General features: G+C 52.6%; 1 protein-coding gene across 9 annotated transcripts in view; it reads right to left on the bottom strand.

The window, feature by feature from the left end:
- The window catches only part of ADAMTS9 (ADAM metallopeptidase with thrombospondin type 1 motif 9), a 155,636-nt gene that overhangs the window by 6,829 nt on the left and 127,711 nt on the right, over positions 1 to 21,096 (bottom strand). For all 9 annotated transcript variants that reach the window (XM_036430618.2, XM_045578960.1, XM_045578958.1 and 6 more), the window contains 8 exons: positions 13,572 to 13,745; positions 10,504 to 10,698; positions 9,394 to 9,526; positions 8,882 to 8,976; positions 8,690 to 8,784; positions 8,460 to 8,593; positions 6,822 to 6,913; positions 2,476 to 2,580 (listed from right to left, as the gene is read on the bottom strand). In XM_036430618.2, the coding sequence (XP_036286511.1) occupies positions 2,476 to 2,580; positions 6,822 to 6,913; positions 8,460 to 8,593; positions 8,690 to 8,784; positions 8,882 to 8,976; positions 9,394 to 9,526; positions 10,504 to 10,698; positions 13,572 to 13,745 (1,023 nt within the window). The remainder of the gene's footprint in view (positions 1 to 2,475; positions 2,581 to 6,821; positions 6,914 to 8,459; positions 8,594 to 8,689; positions 8,785 to 8,881; positions 8,977 to 9,393; positions 9,527 to 10,503; positions 10,699 to 13,571; positions 13,746 to 21,096) is intronic.

Here is a 21,096-nt window from a genome sequence, read left to right as displayed (position 1 = left end):
GATAAGGGTCTGTTTTCCAGCATTTCAGAAGCACCAACCGCATTTATTTCTTCCCTAAAGCAAATGGAGCTTTCTAGAAATAAGCCCCATGACTTCAACGAACATGTGGTAGCTAGGCTGGTGTAAGCTCTTACATATGTTAAGATGAATGACGCTCTGCGCCATTAAGGACAGTTTATATTTCATACTTTCCCCACCTTCTCTGTTTCCTCAGCCAATGGGAGAGGGGAGGTCTCCTGGTGCCTTAGCGAAGCCAGCAGCTCTGGGGCTGGAGCATGCTCATTTTCCTTTCTTGGGTGGGGTGGGGTCCCATGTGGACAAAATCCACATGGTGCTGTGGATACCAGAGGGCCCAGGCTCAGCCTGGGCTCAGCCTGCAGTCCCTGGCCTTCCACGATCATCTCAAGGAAGCCTGCTTCCTTTGCCACCTCCATCAGCTCCTAAAAACTATGGCCAGCCTCAGGACTGAGAAAATGTTGGGTAATCCTATATGATAAAAGGGTAATATGCAAATAGACCGAACAGCGGAACAGTTGGTCGCTATGATGCTCACTGACCACCAGGAGACAGACACTCAACACAGGAGCTGCCCCCTGGTGGTCAGTGTGCTCCCACAGGGGGAGGACTGCTCACCCAGAAGCCCAGCCCATGGCTGGCGAGCACAGCACTAAGGATGTCCGACTGCCAGCTTAAGCCCTCTGCCCCAGGGGACACTGTCAGGATGTCCCTTTGGCCTCCCCAGGCAGCCCCGGAGGTGGTGCAGACGCAGGGTCTGGTCTGAGAATCACTGATGTGGGGACCGTTAATTTGAATAAAGTCACAGATTTCCATCCTGTGTATTTAGTCCCACCTCTCATGCCCCATGCTTGCTGTGATGCTTCGAGAAGGAAATAAGATAGAAGTTTTTTTTCCAAGTGCGGGAAGAGCGGTGTTCCCTGCAGGGGCTGCCTGTGGCTAGCGGTGGCTCAGTCTGGCTCCAGAGGCATACGGAATGCCCCACACACCCTGGCGATTGTTTTGAGTGCAGGCTCTCTGAACTGCTGGGGAACACCAAGATTTAAAAGGAAAATGCTGACAGGCAACTGTGGAACCCATTCCCTCCTGCACAGGGGAAATGGAGCCCAAAGCTTGGGGCGCAGCCAGGGGATCTTGTCCGGTAGTAATCATTGTTTCCACAAGGTGGCGCTCCCGGCTGTAACTATTGTCAGTTGTGTGAACAAAACTGAGATATTGACTTTGGCTGCCTAACAGGATTGAAACTTGTATCACAGTTTACATAGATGGTTTCCTACATAATGATGCTTCATGTCGAACCATGTTTTGGGCAGTTAATTAGTTTTTTGTTCCTCTGGGTCATTGAAACATAATAATATGTAGGCCCTGGAGGGCAGGGGTAGGGAAGAGCATTATAATTTCAGAGCAGGCGTGTGCTGCTCTCCGCTCTCTCCATCCCCTTCAGTGCAAGGAAAAAGATGTAATGATTAATTTATGTGCAATCAATCTAATTAGAGGTAGCTGATTGGCTGAGACAAGACGGAGTGAGAATATGTTTTTCTTTTCTTTTTCTTTTTCTTTTTTTCATGGACACAAATATAACTGCAGCTTAAAACAGGGGCACTGGGAAACTCAGATTTTCCTGGGAAGTCACAATGGGATGAAGCTGTCTTTCCCGAGGGGAAGCAGATTGAGCTGCTCCTTTATATTCTGATTTGATAGGATCAGCAAATAAAAATACAGGATGCCCCACCAGGGGTGAATTTCAGATCACCAACAAATGCTTTTTACAATAAATATGCCGCATGTGATGTTGAAGACTTAATAATAAAAAAAAGTTTCCTTGTTTATTTAAAATTCTAATTTCACTGGGCATCCTGTATTCTGTCTGGCAGCTCTACACGCCATTTCCAGTTCTCTTTTCTTTCCCCCTCCCCTCCTCACAGACCTGAGGAGGCCTTGGACAGGGGCCATGGCGGGGGTCAGCCTGGGACCATGGGCCGTTCCCCACTTGTCCCTGGGCCAGGTTCCTGTCACAGGCCCACAGTCCCGGTTTTTAACAATTTGTCCCGCAGCGTTTTAAAAAAGTCCAGATTTTTGAAATCAGGACTTTTTTAAAACGCCATGGAACGCGGGACAAAATGTTAAAAATTGGGACCGTCCCGCCAAAAGCAGGATGTCTGGTCACCTTACCCTAAGCTCACGAAAGGGACCCTCATGTTGGCTAATTGCTCGGTGACCGGTGCTCACACTTGCTGGGTGGCTTCTTGCTGCTCCCAGCCTCCGGGCCAGCACCCACTCACCGCCTGCAGGTGCCCGCTCACATCCCCACGGAGAATGCTCACCCACACACTCTTTCCCTTTGCAAAATGGTTTGTGGAAAGGGACAGCACATACATACAACCTAGGGCAGGGGTAGGAAGGGAGGGAAGACAGAGACACCCAGCACGCCCCCCCCCCCCCCCCCCCGCGGCCCCTTACCGGTGACTTCCTGATGTTGGAGACGGCATAGTTCCCTTGTGAGATCCATCTGGCGGACTCGGTTAAAGAAAGGCCTGTTCCGTAAAGGTTGATGCTGAAACGACCCTGGAAAATGGCCAGCGAAAATGATTGTCAGTCCATGGGACATCCCAAGCAAAGGCTGCACAGTCAAAGGGAACGTGGAAAGGAGACGGTGGTAATTCTTAACGAGCTATTAATTATGAAGGGGTTTTTTTGGGGGGGTTGGGTGAGAGGGAGTAGGTCTGGGCCAGACCCTTTACAAGCATCATCTCATCCATCACAGAGAGAGCTCCATGAAGGAGCTTTCTTCGTAGATGGGGAAACTGAGGCCCAGCAGAGCCGCTTGGCTTCTTCAGGATGCCATGCAAGTCCAACCCACGTTATTTTCCTGACTTCAAAGTCTTCGCTCTCAACTAACGCAGCAACCCTGACGTGGACCGTAATTACCAGATTCTTTCAGGAACAAAATGCCACAAGGTAATTTTTCTAACAAGACCTCGGCTGCCAAAGCTTCCCGGGCTTGGCTCCCCATACAGGGCACTGGGTACTGAGCACAGCGGGGCGGGACTTCAAAGGAGCGGCACGGCTCCGGGGCGGCCAGCAGAGGGCGCGCGCGGCCCCCTCTCCAGGCTACTGGGGCTCCTTTGGATACATGGCTCCAGGCTGTTTCCATATTTCCTCCTAAGGAGGCGGCGCAGAGAGCTAGCTGTTCTCCTGGTTTTCCCAATACGTCTCTGTCTCCTCTCTCTCTCTTTCAAAAAACAGCTTTGCAGAGGGAAGGTAGGGGAGGGTGGGGGTAAGGGGGAGAGATCAACCAAAGACTTGTATGTGTGGATATAAGCCTAACCAATGGTCACAGACAACAGGGGGGTGAGGGCATGAGTGGGGGGGGGGGGGGGTAGAGGACAGTGGGGGAGATGAGGACACATATGTTAACACCTTAATAAAAAAAAAATTAAAAATGGTTTCTTCTAGAGGTTTGCTCCACGAGAGCAGTTCCCGAGTGAAATGATCCCCATGAACACGCTCAGAGCGAACGCTTGCTCCTGAACCTCACCACCCAGGCCTTTGTCAAAAGCCTTAGTAACGCAAGGAGGGCGGCTAGAGCCCCATCAGCCCGAATGTAAACTCAGCGCTTTTTCAGGGCAATGGGAGACCCTGGCACGGTGTTCAGCCCCTGGGACCCCGGTTTGCCTGTCTGCGGTGGAGGTAATTCACAGTCCTGTTTTCTGGGGTCAGCGGGCAGCTACCGCGGATCGGCAACACTGAGCGGGAGGTTCGCTTTCCTGGCAGGTGTCTCCACGTCCAGGCTGAACGAGGTTCCGATCTGTGACATTTGTCAGACCCCAGGGGCAGCCTGCACTTCCTGTTCCTGGTGCACACATAACCGTGATCTGATCTAACTCGTGAATAGGAGGGGGTTAGGTGGTAACTCGCTACCTGGCAGAGTGGCTGAACTCTTAAAATGTGCCCTGCGATTGCTCTGTGACAGCCCCTAGGGTTGGTGGTGGTTAATCTGAGTGTCTGAGCGGCTGTGCCGAGGCAGAGCCGCCCTTGCGGTCCCCAGACACTGGCTTCTGCCGGCTGGAGTGCCCAGCGGGCCACTTTCCTTCTCTCTCGGTCATTTCTGCCCCAGGATGGTCCACACCCCCTCTCATGCCCAGGCCACACCGCTGCCAAGGACTCCTCTCGTTTCTCCCTCCCCATCCTGCTTCCCAGGCCCCGGCCTATCCCAGAAGGTGGACTTGATCTGCCCAGATGCCAAAGCCCTTAGGAGGTGCAGGCGGCTGACCTGGCTACTAGCCCAGGAAGTCACCCCCCCACACACCCCCCTCCAACTTCTCTGACCTGGTGTCCAGCGTCTGGGCTGCCCTCTCCGAGCAGGTGACACCCCTGAATGGAACACGCCCTCCTGCTCTCTCCTCCTTTTCCGGTTCAGGGATTTGATTGGCAGCAAGTGTCCCAGCGCTAAAGCTGAGGACTGCCAGGGGGCAAAAGCTCTACCCTTTCTCGCTGTAGTCAGGGGCATCCTTGTCCCAAGGCCCATCTTCAGGGTCCGGAGGCAGGAGGGTTTTAGCCACTACCTCTGTGGCCGGTTTAAAAGGGAAACAGCAATGAAGCACCTCGCAAACACTAAATGACCCAGAAAGCTTTGAGAGGGACACCCCTCAGGGTTTGCTCTCCGCTCAGACGCGAGTGGACATAGCAGAAATCCTGCCTGGAAACAGGATCAGCCAGACAGGCAGGGCTGCCATTTACACTCCGACACCTGGGGTCACACCCAGCCTCCGCGGTGCCCCGTCAGGACAGTCACCCAGCCTTTCAACACTCAGCGTCCCCGTTGGTGAGCAGGGAGTGTTCTCACAGGACGCTGTGGGGGTCAGATGAGATGCTGACTTGCAGATGCTGAGCACAGCGCCCGGAGCCTAGTAAACAATAAAGACTACCAATACCAGCCTCAGGCAGTTAATGACAAGGTGGCATCCACTGGGCTATGATTTAAAAGATATACATGTTCTGGTATATCTTCAGGTGAGGGCTCTTGGGGACCCCCACCCCCTTATGATAAGTGAATCCCCAAGTGGCAGCGGTGGAGAAGGCAGAAAAAGCAGACGGTCAGAGCATCCTGGGTCAGAGGATGAACCATCCTTGAGTAGCTCGCACAGCCCTGCTTTCCAGACCTTTCCCGAAAAACCGATTTGAAAACTCACTCATTCATCTCGTCGGTGCTCTATAAAGGAAAACAATTCTTGCCGAAACCGATTTGGCTCAGTGGATAGAGCTTCGGCCTGCGGACTGAAAGGTCCCAGGTTCGATTCCGGTCAAGGGCATGTACCTTGGTTGCAGGCACATCCCCAGTGGGGGGGGGGGGGTGCAAGAGGCAGCTGATCAAGGTTTCTAACTCTCTATCCCTCTCTCTTGCTCTCTGTAAAAAAATCAATAAAATATATTGGGGGGAAAAAAGAATTCTCTAAGTCCCCAATATGGTTTGGAGAAAGGGCTGGGAAAAAACACCAATGAGCCTCTCACTGGCTTTGGGTTTGCTCACCGTTTCAGTGTCAGGATTTAGCAAATCAACCTGCTCATTTGTCTCTAAGTCAGTGGGATAGATGAAGGGGAATTCACTCGTTATTTAAGCTCCCCCAAAAGATGCGCACACAGAAAAGAGAGACCCCTGAGTCAGCTGACAAAGGCAGTGCAGAGGGTCGGTCTATTCGCTGCTAAAAGGCAGCCCTCACAGGGGGTATTTGAAGACCCAAACTGCTCTAAAGACACCGCACTTCAAAAGTCTCCAGTCCCCGGTAATGGAGAAAAGGCCCCTTTCACCCTCACGCCCTTTGTTTATTTTCTTTCTCCTCTGAGAGCTTCCTCTTCAGGTCTCTGAAACCTTTAGCAATGCTTTCTAAAGCTCGGGGCTGAGAAAACACGGCCTTCAAGGAAGATTCGGATGTGTTTGTGTGGACGGTCCCTGTGGCGGGGTATAAATCCACCCCGGGATTCCGGAGGCAGCCCCAGCCCCGGGCTCTCCGAGGTGCACAGGCAGAGGGGAGACTCCGGCCTCCTGCGAACCAGAGGAAACCCGGGGGCCACCTTCTCCTGCCCACCGCCTCGCTCCTCGCTTGTCCTGCAAAGACTGGCGGCTGTCCTCCCGAAGCAGCCCCGGCTGGTGTGACAGCCAGGCCGATGCTGCAGAAGGAGGGCTAAGACCTGTGGCCCGGAGCGTGGGCAGGAGGCCTGCGGGGGAGAGGGTGTGTGTGCGTGTGTGTGTGCTCCTGGTCTGAGCGTTTCACCCGTCTGAGGTCGGCGACTGCCTCTCCATCCACACACCAGCCAGGGCTGTGAATGGTCGGCGGGGGTGTTGGAGTCCTCTGCACCGGCTTTTGGGAGCTGAACGCCTGTGTCCCCAGATCTCCATTGAGGGACATCGTGCCCATGCTGGAAATCAGCCATGCGGGCGGGAGGTATGGGCACTACGGGAATCGCAAGGGCTGTTCTTTTCTTTCTCGGAGAGCCAGCCATTCAGCATCTACCAGCATGCCCCTGGCTTCGTAACATTAATTTTATTATCATGTGCTTTACCACGCTGCTAGCTAGCCCACATGTAATGTATGTCTAAATGTTTGCATTGCAATCGGTGCGTTCTGCTGAATGCGGAGGTTTGGCGCTTGGCTGTGGCCGGTCCCTTAGGAATCACTCCTGGGAACGAAAGGAGGCTGGGTGGGGAGCTGTGAGCATCTGAAGGGCTCCCGGGGCCCAGACCAGTTTGCCCCAGAACAGCTGTTCTGCCTGCGTTCCGGCAGCCAGCGGGCCGGGCCGGCACATACCTGCGGGCACTTGGCGGCGCTGTAGCAGTCCCCCGCGGTGGCAAAGGGCACCGGATGCCCTTCGCTGGTCCTCGCGAACTGTAAGTCCGTGGCTGCGGAGTTCGGAGGAGAGTCAAAGGCAGAGGAGAGGGGACAGCGGGGGGAGAAAGAGGCGGGGAGGGGCCGGATGTTAGCGAGGAGAGAGAAGGGAATAAGGACAGTGAAAGAAACAATAAGGGAGTGGGAGGGAAAAAACACAGTGTGATTAGTGAGCAAAGGCATCCAGATGTGTCTGGCTTCTCCCTCGTGGCGGGTCTGAGAGCCGCCTCTCCCCGGGTTGTGTCAGCCCTGTCTCCTCGCAGCACAGAGCCCCCAAAGGGGGTGGAGGTGACCGTATGAATCCTGTGTGAACCGCGTCCCTTACACAGAGTGTGTGTGTGTGTGTGTGGCGGGAGGTGGGCGGGTGGGGGGAGGGGGGGAGACAGGTCATGGCCACCGAGGCCCCGGGACCAGGGAAGGAAGTGAGGAAGGTGATTCCAGGGAGTGACTCCGCGAGGCCTCCTCTGTCCTCCCGTGGCCCGGACGCTGTGTTATTGCCAAAATGTGGAGCAATTGGAACCCACATCTTGAAAGTATTAATGGCAGTTTCTCAAGTTTGAGGCTAACTTGTAGTCTTTTTTAAAAGCCTATAAAGCCAAGGGCTCGTGTTTTTAACTGTCTTATAGCTCCTGAGACCAGCTCTGGGAGGGGAAGGTGACCGGGTCAGGAGGCAGACTGGATCCACCTGCACAAGCTGCCGCTGGGGGACCTTGCTGCCTTGTCTTTCTGGAACCTTCCTGCAGCTGACCACATTGTGGTGGGAGGGACGTCTGAGGGACCCCTCACCTGGTTCTGCAGGAAAGGGGCCCTGGCAGGAGCCCTGGGCCTTATCTTTGGGGGCAGGGGGGCATCTGAGTGAGAAATGGCAGACCCCTGTTATTAGCCCTAATGGCCCAGCTAAAAGCCATTAGAGATATCTTGGTACAAATCAAGTGCAACACACCTCAAGAGGAAAGAGTGCAATACTGTTAATGAGGGAAATTAATTATTCATCACTGTGTTTCCTCTGTTCAGGGGCCCGTGTTTGGCTATTGGAGCTGCGGTACCACTCCCATGATAAATGTCCCTAACAAAAACACAGTGCTGGCCAGAGTATAAAACCAGCCCACGCGCAGGCCGGTTTAAAAGGGAATTGTGTGCTCCGTTTATCTTGTGTAGCTGTACGCCTGTGTGTGCGTGCACTGTGTGTGGGGGCCGTGCCCACACGGTCCCCAGTGCCTGCTCACCCCTGCTTGACCTCAAGGCCTCCATTCTGATGTCACTGCTCACCCCTGCTTGACCTCAAGGCCTCCATTCTGATGTCACTTTTGGGGGTGCTGCTCTGACTCCCCCACTGCAAGGGGCCCCTTTAATATGTCTCCATCGCCTCCATCCATTCGTCATTACAGGTCTGAGGGCCCGATGTGCAGGCACCTTCCCAGCGGGGGAGCAGCCACCCCCCACCCCCAGGGTCAGGACAGGGGATCCTGTCCCCTCGGGCTTCCTGGGCACCGGGCTCAGCGGCCAGGCTGTCCGAGGGGGAGGACAGATGAGCACCCCCACGGGACACCCCGCGCTTACTGATGATCTGCATGGTGCCCAGGTCTATGCGGATCTTCTGGAAGCTGGAGAAGCCGGCTGCCGTGTAGTCCTTCCGGCACTGGCAGTCGTCCCGCCGGCTCCCGTTGTAGGGACACTCGGTCGGGTTGTGCAGCCTGCAAGCCGGAGAGAAGGTTCCGGTGAGGACGGACGGATGGATGGACGGCATCCGGGAACCCGCAGGGCTGGGCTTCCCGGGCCGAGCCGCCTACCTGTGCCCATACACCTCGGAGAAGTTCTCGGCGTCCCCGCGCACCAGCGTCAGGTACTCCTTGGGGTGGTCGGACTGCATCCCTGCGCAGAAGATCTGGAAGGCAGACGGGATTCCCCGGGGGGCGGCTCAGAGTGGGCCCCAGGCCTGGCCCCTCGGGCCCCAGGCGTGAGGGAGAGGACGGCCGCCTCACCTTCAGCAGCTTCCCCTGGACGGTCAGGAAGTACTCCCCATCCTCCGTGGCGCCGTTCAGGTGCTTCACCTCCCGGCAGCTCTGGGGCAGCTCGCCTGGAAAACACGAGGGGCCACGTGGCTGAGACGCCCCGGGCTGGGTGTGTCGGCAAAGGGGACGGTTTCTCTAAAATACATGGCTTATTTCTGAAGTGGGCAGGCAAACAAGTGAACAGAAAACCCCGTTCTTTAGCCCCAGCTGGTTTGGCTCAGTGGATAGAGCACTGGCCTGCAGACTAAAAGGTCCCAGGTTCGATTTTGGTTAAGGGCACATGCCAGGATTGTGGGCTCGATCCCCAGTAGGGAGCATGCAGGAGGCAGCCGATCAATGATTCTTATCATTGATGTTTCTCTCTCTCTCAAATCAATAAAAATATATTCACACACACACACACACACACACACACACACACACACACACACATCACCCGCTGTTGTCGGGCTCCAGAGAGGCGGCTTCACTCGCTGACTTACAGTTGTAGAGGTTGTGGCAGGCTTTCCTCTCCTCCGGCTTCAGCTCGGCGGGGCACAGGTGGCTGGGCTGGTCCTCGTTGGTCAGGCACTGCACGGACCGGTGCCGCACCCCGAGGCCACAGGACACGGAGCACTGCGAGGACAGCGGGGTCAGGCGGCCGGCGGGCACAGGTCACGGCAGACCCTCGGCCGCTGAAACCAACAGCTGACTATCGAGCACTTTGTGGGCCCCTCCCCGCGCTGAGTTTTACTTCTACCATTAAGCAGGCCTGCCACCCTCAGTTCCATGCATGTGCACATAGGGTGTGACACACTTCTGTTCTCACTGCAGTCTCACAGCGACCCTCGGAGAGTGACGCCATTGCTCCGTGCAGAGCAGAGATCAGGGCTCCCATGGCCAACTGGTTCCGGGTCCTGGCGGAGCCAGGGTTCAGCGACGCCCATGCTTCTGCCCGATCACTGCCATAACAGGCTATGTTAGCCCGGGCGAGTGACCCAGAACTGCAGGGAGCCGGGGCAGCCCCCGTTTAAAATCTTCTCCCTCGGCCCGGCCAGTGTGGCTCCGTGGCTGAGTGTCCATCTATGAGCCAGGATCTCACAGTTCACCCAGGCAGGGCACGTGGCTCGATCCCCAATGGGGGGCGTGGCCGATCAACAATTCTCTCGCATCACTGAAGTTTCTCTCTCCCTCTCTGAAGCTGATAAAAATCTATTAAAAAAAAAAACATAAATAAAAATTCTCCCTTGTACCCCTTACACGACAGGACTACTTCCCAATGCAGAAGGCCTAGGCCACACCAGCTGCTCAGCCACAGAGTTCTAGGTGCTTTTTACTTTTTCATCGTGGAAACTGTATGCAACTTAACATGCGACACTCTGACGTCAGTGCCTTTTCTGTATTAAACCTTTCTTTCCCGCAGCAGGCGAGGCAACCGAGGCCCGGAAGTCCGGCCCTTGCCCAAGGTCTTTGGGCTGGGAGGTGGCTCAGGGCGTTCCTGACCAGGTCTCTTCTGGAAGGAGGATGGCGGGGGGGGGGGGTCAGGCAGGCTATGTGAGGGCGGGGCTTTCCACCCCACACGCCGTGACTGGGCAGCTCGGCCGTGTACTTACGCTGCCCCAGTTGCCCACCCTCCAGGTGGCGGAGGCCGGGCACTCCCGCAGGTAGCAGGGCTGCACGCTGGGCGGCTGTGTGCCAGGACAGTTGGTGGCAGCCTGGTGGCCGTACTCATAGTTCTCCTTCCCGGTGTAAATCTCGCTGCAGGACACCAGCCTCTGCTTGTAGCCCTTCCCGCAGGTCACCGAGCACTGAGGAGAGAGGGGGTGAGGGAGAGGCTGGGCAGGTGGCCATGCCGAGCCCCAGCACGCAGGAGACAGGGACCTCCTACGTCTGTGCTCCCACTGGGTGCCTGGGTGCTTCAAGCACCTTTGTGGGTTTCCAGGGGAGAGGGGGTTAGGGGTGAGAGAGAGCTCCAGCTGTCTTTGGCTCCATTTACAGCCTCCACAGCCCACACCCTGGCTTTCCCAAACGGTCAGAGAGCTGACCGAGCAGGACGCAGAGAGCCCGAGCCGTCTGGCCCGAGTGTCCGACCTGAGCGCGTAGCCACAGGGGACAGGCCCCTCTTCTGCTCCATGGGGTTTGCCTTTCCATCTGACCGCCACCCTTTCCCTCCCCTCTCTCTCCCTGGCTACATAGAGTGACCAACATGTTGCCTTTCTGCTTCTCTGTCTGTCTGTCTCTCAGTCATGCAGCCATTGAGCTCATCTGCCATGATCAGCGTGCATTGGACATGCCCATGGCACGGAAAAGGAGAAGAAACAGTACCTCACTAGTGTCCCCCTCCGTGATGGGACACCTAATTGGTTATTGATTTTATACGCGGTTCAACTTTCCCAGCGAAGTATTTCATGTATCGATACTATTTAAAAGTAAATCGGAATGACAATGAACTTCATTTTGAAGGTATTTTTAGTCCAAGTCACCACCTAACTGGCCGTCCCTTGTGCCGGTGCCCCTGAGTTCAGCGGAGCATGAGGCCCGAGAGCACAGCTGTCCGAGGGGGGCCTCGGGGACCGTCCAGCAGTGGCCGGCGTGGCTGCTTCTCTGGGCCGAAGGCCCAAAGCGCCCCTTAGCTCTGTGCACTCTGGAAGCCACAGCCTGCTCTCTCCTCACCCCCGAGCTGTGCTCTGCGCCACGTGGCTTCCTCCTGACACTGCTCCAGGGAGGGAGCTGTCCTTGAAGGCCTGCCAGAGGCAGGAGGGACAGGCCTGCCGCAGGCATGCATGGCACCTCCCGGGGCTCGGAGCTGTCGCTGCCCACGTTTCTTCCTTCTTTGGCAGCCGCTGTTCAGACGCCAGAGACCCAACTGACGCCAGGCCGGGGGTGTGAGGCCCAGCTGGGGTGTCTCACGTGCGGGCAGACGGCAGAGGGCTGCCCTGGCCGAGCTGCGGTGGGAGCGTGTACCCAGGGCTTGCGTGGTGCGGTGACCTCAGTCCGCGTGAATCTGAGCAGGGCTGTGTGTCTGCCAAGGCTGGTCCTGAGCATCACCACTCAGGGAGCAGCCCGCAGCCATGAATGGGGACACGGTGGCTGATAGGCAGTGGCTGGTGGAACTGAACCCAAATATGGTCAGGGTTTATTCGGAGGCCTCCACATCTAAAGAGGATCTGGAAGCATGCACCCTGCCTCTGGCTCCCGAATGCATTTCAGAGCAGAGCTCAGAGGCGGAGGAAGCTCACCCATAGGGGCGGGGGTGAGGGGCAAGTGCAGAGGTGGGGGAGGTCCTGTCGATTCTCCCTGCTTTGGGGTCACCTGCTGGCCATGAATGTGGGTTGCTTTTCTAACTGGGAAATAACAGTGAAGTGAAACAATTAGAATGTGGGCTGGCTTCTGGCCTCAGTGACACCTTCCGGCCCACAGGAAAATGCACCAGCCCTGGGACTCCGCTTTCCGATCTGGCCCTGGAGCCCCAAATTCAGGAGGCCAAGCATAGGGAGGAGCCCAGGAGCCATGAAGATAATTCTGGCCCCGTCCTCTGGCCCCTTCCCCTCACAGGGCCCTGTGGCCCTGTGTGAAGTCCTGTCTCCAGCCCCCTCCACTTTGCTTGTACATTTGCAGATTTTTCAATCTGTGACACATCTGGGAATTTTAAAAATTCAATCTTCTCCCTATGTCATCCTTTAAGGGTTACGGTTAGGTTTTAAAGCTACAGGAATAAGGACTCCAGACTTAGAGACCAAATCCCTGTAGCAGAATAACAACTCGCCACTGACTCCCCTGCACAGCAGGAGGCTTGGCAGCACCCTGGTCACCACCAGACTTCAGGGCATCCCCCTCCCCCAGCAGCCATGTCTCCAGACGTTGCCCAGTGTCCCCTGGGAGGGAGGCAGAGTCGCTGGAGTAGAGAGGAGGATGGAGAGGCGAAGCTAGAAAAAACGTCAGGACCAGTTTCATAGAAACAATTCCACACACGCAGACCCGGAGAGCCCTGGGCAACAGCAAGCGCCTCTGCAGGAGCCCGGTCCTCCCTTTCGCACCTCTGGATTCTTCTGGGCAAATCACAGCTGGTCTGGAGGTTACAGACCCTTGAGATTCCTTGGGTATTATGGGAAATTATTTTGTTCCTGATAAATGGAGTTGTTAAAGCAGAGTTTTTAAATGGGCAACCCACATCTGGGCCATGAATGTGTTCGGTTTGCCCCACACAATGTTTCAAACAAGTAATCTGAGTCCTCATTTTAAAATTAGGAGACCTCAGATAAAACCCCGGGCTGTATCTGTTCCTGAAAAATCAGGATTGGACCCACATTTCTGCACGACCTCCGCGTGTGGGAGAGAGCCGTCCCGTTACACACGTGCTAGTGTGCCGCAGTCTCCGCCTCTCCCTGCCACCTCCCGGGCACAAAGGCGTTTTCTTACATGTAACTCTCTTCTGCACGGAGAGGATCTTCTGATTGCAGCCCTGGTTATGATGTCTCTCTAATCATACCAGCAGGGCATCAAGTGACTCACAGAACCAAGAGTTGAGGGGAGCTCACCCCCTCATGCACCCTCCCCAGCACACACACGGGGCTTGGCCGGGAAGGCAGAGGGACTTGTCTGAGGCCTGTGCTCAGGGGCATGCCTGCTTCCCACCCTGCTCCCCTCGGGCCGCCACTGACCGCCGAGTCCCCGGACGCACCTCCGACCACTCTCCTGTGATCCAGATGTACTCGCAGGGCTGCACGCTGCAGCTCTCCCGGTCCACAGGCCGCTTGCTGGGGTCGCAGAGCCCGCCGTGCACCTCGCCGCCTTTGTCCTCATCCACACACAGCACCCGGCGGTACCGGGTGCCCTCGCCGCAGGTCCTGGTGCACTGCGAGGCCAAGCAAAGAGGGCTGTTGTGCAAGGTATGGAAAGGCGATGTCCTGGTCTCCCATATCTGATAGAGCCTATTGTGTCTAGAAGGAGATCTTCTTGAGTAATTGCTCATTTTCCTGGCTGACACCCCTTAAGACTGACACCCTGGGATGAGCCGGGGATACCCACAGCACTGCCCTGGCACAGCCCGTAACAGCCAGTGTGCGGCGCCTGCAGCAGGAATGGAAATGGGATGATGAATTTCAGGTCTGCGAAGGCCTAATGGTCTGTTTACTTTAATCACCTACCCCACTCAAATATGGAATGCTTTTCAAACAATGGCCAAATGGTTTTCAAACTATTATTTAGTCCCTTCCCTGACTCAAGAGGTAACTGAGTACTTAAGTCAGGGAAGTCATTACCTGTCCACGTGGCCCATTTCATCTTACACCAGGACTGCAGGTCCCAGCCTCTTGTCCTGGTGGCCGGTTGCAGGTAGCAGAGAGGACGAGCTTCGTTTCTCACCAGTGACCCCTCCAGGCTTGGAGGAGCGCTCTCTGGTGGCCCTACACCCTTTCTCCTCCAGGTGACCTGCTCGCCTGGCCATTCAGCAGCTACCCACCAGGTTCCTAACCGGGGCCAGGCTGAGCGTGGACAGGGTGGTGAGGCCCCTGCTCTCCCAGAGGAACACGTGTGTTTCAGTAGCAGAGTCAGGTAGGACTGGCTGAGGAGGCAGGGAGTGAGTGAGCAGGAGCTATAATTTCCATTTTCAGATGAAGAAACTGGGACCTGGAAAGCCCATATGACTTGCTCCAGGTCACACATCTCTGTGTGGTAGGAGGGACCGATCATGGTATTCCCAGCAGCCAAGCAAGGACACAGCAGCTGGTATGTGTTGTCCTGGGATGACCTATCTCTGCTGTCCTTTTGAGTTCGGGAGCCAATTTCACTCAAAAATCTTTCCTGAGAAAAATGGACAGATACATGCAAAAAAAACCCAAAATAAAACAAAATAGAAAGAAATACAGAAAGAAACTAGGTCACTTTCTTATATACCAGGTACAAGAATAAACTCCCAGTGGATTAAAAACTTAAATTTAAGACCCCCAAACCATAAAACTCCTAGCAGAAAACACAGTCATAAAATCTCTGACACTTCTCTTAGCAATATGTTTTCTGAGAAATCTCCTTGAGCAAGGGAAACAAAAGAAAAAATACACAAATGGGATTACAACAAAGGAAACCATCGACAAAAGGGAAAGACCAATTACTGGTTGGCAGGAGATATTTGCCAATAACACAACTGACAAGGGATTAATGTTCAAAATGTATAAAGAACTTATACAAGTCAACACCAACAAAACAAAACAAAACATTGGATGCAAATTTAAACCACATGAGATATCACCTCACATCTGTCAGAATGGCTACCATCAATAAATCCACAAACAACAATGGCTGGCAAGGATGTGGAGAAAAGGGAACCCTCGTGTACTGTTGGTGGAATTTAGTTTGGTGTAGCCACTGTAGAAAACAGTGTGGAGGTTCCTCAAAAGATTAAAAATGGAACTGCCTTTTGACCCAGTGATCCCATTTCTGGGAATATGTCCTAAGAATCCAGAAACTCCAAATCAAAAGAATATATCTACCCCTATGTTCACCACAGTGTTATTTACAGAAGCCAAGATATGGAAGAAACCCAATTGCCCATCAGCAGACGAGTAGATAAAGACATGGTGGTGCATGTATTCAATGGAATGTTCTTTGGCCATAAAAAGAATGAAACCTTACCACGTGAGGCAGCAGACCTAGAAGGTATGATGCCCAGAGAAATGTCAGTAGAAAAAGACAAATACCATATGACTTCACTTATCTGTGGGGTCTAAAGAACAAAATAAACAAACAAAACAGAAACAGACTCATAGATGCAGAGAACAGACAGGTGGTTGCCAGATGGGAGAAGAGCTGGGGGACTGGCAAATAAGATGCAGCGATTAATAAGCACTAACTGGCAAACACAGTCACAGAGACAGAGTGCTCAGCAGAGGGAATACAGCCAATAACACTGGAATAACAATTCCAGGCGGGCACTGAAATATTGAGGGGAACACTTTGAGAAGTATATGATGGTCTAACCAATATACTGTACACCTGAAACTAATACAAAATAATATTGAATGTAAACTGTAATTGAAAAATACAATTTAAAATAAAGAAATTCTTTCCTGATATTATTATTGTTATCATTATCCTTCTCCTCCTCCTCCTCCTCTTCCTCCTCCTCCTCCTCCTCCTCCTCCTCTTCCTCCTCCTCCTCCTCCTCCTCCTCCTCCTCCTCCTCCTCCTTCTTCTTCTTCTTCTTCTTCTTCTTCTTCTTCTTCTTCTTCTTCTTCTTGTTCTTCTCTCTCTTTCTCTCTCTCTCTCTCCTCTTCCCTCCCTCTCTCTCTGGTACAATAAGCATGATATAGCCATCTTAAAGTGTATAATTCAATGTCATTAAATTACCCATAATGTTGTGCAATAATTACCTTATGAACCCAAAACATTTTTATTGCCCCAAAAGGAAATCCTGAGCCTGTTAAGCAGTCACTCCTCCTCTCCTACTCTCCTCCCCTATGGCAACCACTGATCTGATTTCTGGCCTTATGAGTTTGCCTATTCTGGGTATTTCATATAAATCCAATTATCCAGTTATGTGTCCTTTGGTGACTGGCTTCTTTCATTTGGCATAGTGTTTTCGAGGCTATCATGTATCCAGTTTATGGCTGAATAATAGTCCAATGCATGGATATGCCATGTTTAGTTCAAATGTTGGTGGATAAATAGGGGTAATTATTGCATGACATGGTGGGTAACTAAATGCTGTGGATATGCACCTTCGCCTGATTTCAATTCTTTCGGCTGCATTCCCGGGAGCGGAAGTGCCGGGCCACATGACTTCTGTGAGCTGCTTTGCTCTCAGAGATACAGAAGGGATGTCTGGCTTGTTCGGGTAGCCCCTTATCATTTGCAGACTTAACTCGAAATGTATTCCTGCTGCTTGGAAAAAACCCATCATGTCTAGAATGTGAAGTTGTTTGTAACTTCTCTGGGGCACAAATATGTATCAACATCACTAGAGGTGAGCAAAGAGGAGCAGACTGCTCCCAACCAGTGCGGGGCTGGTGGACCCGGGGCTGGCTCCGTCCTGGTTCGTTGGTTTGGGGGTTTTCTGGGCCCCTGGCGGGTGCTGAGAAGGACTGCGAAGTAATACTGTTTTTGTGTCTTCATTTAAGAAATGCCAAATAAGTTAGGGAGCCACTGACTGTTACAACACAAAACAAAGACGTGGTTAATTTGGGATGTGTAGGTACAGGCAGGGGAAATACTTAACTCCCCTCAGAAAAAGCAGTTCCCTAGAAATCAGGACTTGGTGGCTCAGAGGATGAGGCTGAGCAGCGGCCTGCCCCAGGGCCCGGGCCCCATGCCTTCCCTGACCCGCAGGGTTTTCCCGGTATCAATGAATAACAGCTTAGAGCAGCAGGGCAGAGGTGACTAACTCCTTCCTGCTAGCTCAGTGCTTCTCTCTTGGTTTTGAAGAATGTGTAACCACCATCAACGCTCCTTAGCTAATGGCGGAAAGGGAGTTGGAAGACTTATTTTGTGTCGAGGTAAGAAATGCCCAAACCTGCAGAGGATATTAATGAGTTTCTTTGAGCCAAACTGACAATTGCCAAGAAGCAAAATCTCCATGGATGGAGACACTGCTCTGGAGCAGGGCAGTTTGCAGCTTATTTCATACATTAGAATCACAGGGGGAGGCATAGGGAGGTTACATGAGCCCACTATGGTACATTAGGGGGGTGGCAGCAAGCAAAGCGGGAAGTCTCTGGGATGGAGAAAAGGCAAAATGGAGAAACACGTGCTTCCTTTCCGTGAGTGGGTACAGGGTGGTCATATTCAGCCCCAGCACAGGGAGGTGGTGTGGGGAAGAGGTAATGGTGAGGGCTCCTGGGCTCCGCTCTCGCAGGAAGAGGGTGAGCCCAGCCGGGTCTGGGGAGGAGATGAGCTGACATCCCAAGGCCTGTTATCTTGGAGGCAGAAAGACAACAGACGCTCAGGGAGCTAAAGAGTGACCTTTGTCAGGGAGGCTGCAGGCCTGGGGTGTGACTCCTGGACATGCCTCGCTTTTGGTTCCGAAGTGTTATGTCAGACCTTCCTATGTGGTTATTTTTGGTCTCTGAGTCTGTGAGGCCGCCTTGCGGGCCTCCCCTGAGCGGTCAGGTTTAGGGTATGGCCCCCTTTTTGCCCACAATTGAGTCTAACTTTTAGAAAAATGAAGGTAAGCAAGATGTGCGTGCTCTGGAAGGAGTCTAGTCTGCAGACGCTCTGGAGTCGCAGCAGCTTGTCTGTTGGCACCTGGACCTGAACCAGAGCTGAGGCAGGCACCTTATGTGGCTATGTGAGCAGATGTGGGCTAACAACAGCCTGTGACCGCAGTGGAGGACAGGGTGGGCTCCCGCAGCTGGAGGGGTGCTGGGGGTCGGCTGGCGGGGAGCAGGAGGTGGTGAGTGGCGGCCAGGGGAAGCTGGCCCTGGCTCAGGGGGGCTCCGCATCCCTGAGGCTGGGAGTGAATGACATCCAGGGGAAGGGGAGTTGGGTGACTATAGCAGCTTGGAGTTGCGAGAGCCTTCAATCTGGGATTAGGACTCCCAAGGAGGGCAGAGGTCAGTCATGAGGGGCTCATCAACCTCCTACAAGGCTCTGGAGAAAACTGTAACACTTGCCTAGGCTACAGGGAGTGTCATATCCCCTCCCCTCCTGCACCCACCTCCTAGCGCCTGGTCCCCACCCCCTCTCTGGCGATAGTTTTTGGTACAAAGGCCCTGCGCTCTGTCCTCCCTCTTCCTTTGACCTGGAATCACCTTCGCTTGCCCTTGGCCTCCTGACCACCCTAGAGACTAGGCCCGGTCTGCCATTCTCTGTCTCTCTCATGGCGCATCCTTTCTTCCCAGCCACTGCACTTTTAACAGTTGGCAATTTCATGTGACATGTTTGCTTGTTTTCTCTCTGTCAAATCCACCACGGCAGTTCCGTAATCTCGACTGCATCCCTGATGCCTAGTGCCTGGCACTTTGCAAGAGCTTGATAAAGATTTGTTGAATGAGCTGAAGCCGGTTTGGCTCAGTGGTAGAGCGTCGGTCTGCGGACTAAAAGGTCCCGGGTTCGATTCTGGTCAAGGGCATGTACGTTGGTTGCGGGCACATCCCTGGTGGGGGATGTGCAGGAGGCAGCTGGTCGATGTTTCTCTCTCATCGATGTTTCTAGCTCTCTATCTCTCTCCCTTTCTCTCTGTTAAAAATCAATAAAATATATTTAAAAAAAAAAAAAGATTTGTTGAATGAATAAGAAAGAGCTGGTATCAGGCCCTGATCACTCCCTATTGGAAACGTGATGAAAACTTTATAACCACTGACCAAGGACTGCTGCTCATTTCTAACTTTTCTGAGCTAAGGCGATAGATAAGTAACATGGGAGTCACTGCACAGCTGATCCCAATCAAAGTTCTTAGAATCCAAGTTCCCTCCCCCTACCCCCACCCCCACCCCGGGCCAAACAGCTGTGGGATGGTAGCTTGCAAAGGCCACACATGCCCCAGCACAGCCTGTCCGTGGCAGTATGACAGGGAAACAAAACAGCTGTTCTTACAGGAACGCAGGAATTTGCTTGCCTGTTCTAAAAGGCATCCCAAAGGTTTAAAGAAGAAAGGCCATCGATGAGCAGGCATTGTCTATAATTCCTTCCTTCCTTCCAACAACGTCTTGTCCCTCCATTCATTTTATTCATTCCACAGTGCCTTCAACACTCCAGGTACTGTGCTAAGTGCCGGGGGTAACTCGGGTGAGTAAACTCTCTGACCCCAAATAGCTGATAACACACATAAGGGAAACAGGGACAGCACTTCAGAGTGCTAGCTGCTAGAGCTGAGTGTTCTCAGGCTGCTGTGGGGAGGGTATGTGACTCAGTCATTAGTTCGGAGGGGTGATTAGCACAAGCTTCTGAGAGGAAGTGACCTCTGAGGCTTGAAGGACAACAAGGGTAACCGAAGCAAGGGAAGGAGCAGGGCAGCCTCGCTGTGACCCAGAGTTTGTAGGGAGGAAAGGGAGCATTCAAGGCAAAGAAGAAAAAAAGAAAGTTTGCCAGTCCTGTGAGGTTTATTCCTTAATGCTGAGAGATGCGTAACCCACATGCTCACAGTTCAAATTTGACCGAAAGTCCTCTGAAAGCTATAAGAAAAAAAATTTGTCAGATTACAATACTATTACTAAATAAATCCTTTGTGGTTGTAATTTTCAAGGGAATTGAAAAGTCCTGTCTTCCTTTTTACAAATTCATACAGCCTCCTGAGCATTGTAAGTCTAAAATGGATTAAAGACTTAAACTTAACACCTAAAATCATAAAACTCCCAGAAGAAAACATAATGGGTCAGTTTCTTGGCATTAGCTTGGCAATGATTTTTTTGGATTGACACCAAAACCAAAGGCAACAAAAACAAAACTAAACAAGTAGGAGTATATTAAACTAAAAATGAGCAGAGGACCTGAATAGACATTTCTCAAAAGAAGACAAATGGCCAACAGACATATGAAAAGGTGGTTGACATCACTAATCATCACAGACATGTAAATCAAAACCATGTCCCCCCCATCAAAATCAATGCCACCTCACACCTGTTAGAATGGCTATCTTCAATAAGACCAGAAATAACAAGTGTTGGCAGGATGTGAAGAGAAGAAAATCCTCATGCATGAATTGGTGTAGCCACTATGGAAAACAGTATTAAGGTTCCCCAACAAATTAAAAACAAAGCCATCATATGACCCAGCAATTTCACTTCTGGGTATTTATCCTAAGGAAATAAAATCACTAACTCAAAAAATATATGCAACCCCATGTTCATTGTATTATTTATAATAGCCAACAAGTCACCTAAGTGTCCATTAATAGATTAATGGATAAAAAATATTATATATGTATTTGTGTGTATACACACACACAATGAAATATAATTCAGCCATGAAAAGGAAAGAGATCCTACTATCTGTGACATGAATGAACCTTGAGGGCATTATAGTGATATAAATCGGACAGAGAAAGACAAATACTGTATGACCTCAATTATATGTGGAGTCTTTAAAAAAAACAAAACACCCAAACAGAAGTATAGAGAATAGATTGGTGATTGGCAGAGGTGATGGGATGGGGGTTTGAGGGGAAGTGGGTGAATGAGTGAAGCTGGTCAAAAGGCACAAACTTGAGCCCTGGCTGGGTAGCTCAGTTGGTTAGAGTGTCATCCTAAAATGCTAAGGCTGTGGGTTTGATCCCT

Source organism: Pipistrellus kuhlii, unplaced genomic scaffold (genome assembly GCF_014108245.1).
Source record: "Pipistrellus kuhlii isolate mPipKuh1 unplaced genomic scaffold, mPipKuh1.p scaffold_m20_p_11, whole genome shotgun sequence".
In the NCBI taxonomy this organism is placed as follows: domain Eukaryota; kingdom Metazoa; phylum Chordata; class Mammalia; order Chiroptera; family Vespertilionidae; genus Pipistrellus; species Pipistrellus kuhlii.
This window is presented reverse-complemented; position numbering and strand designations above follow the sequence as displayed.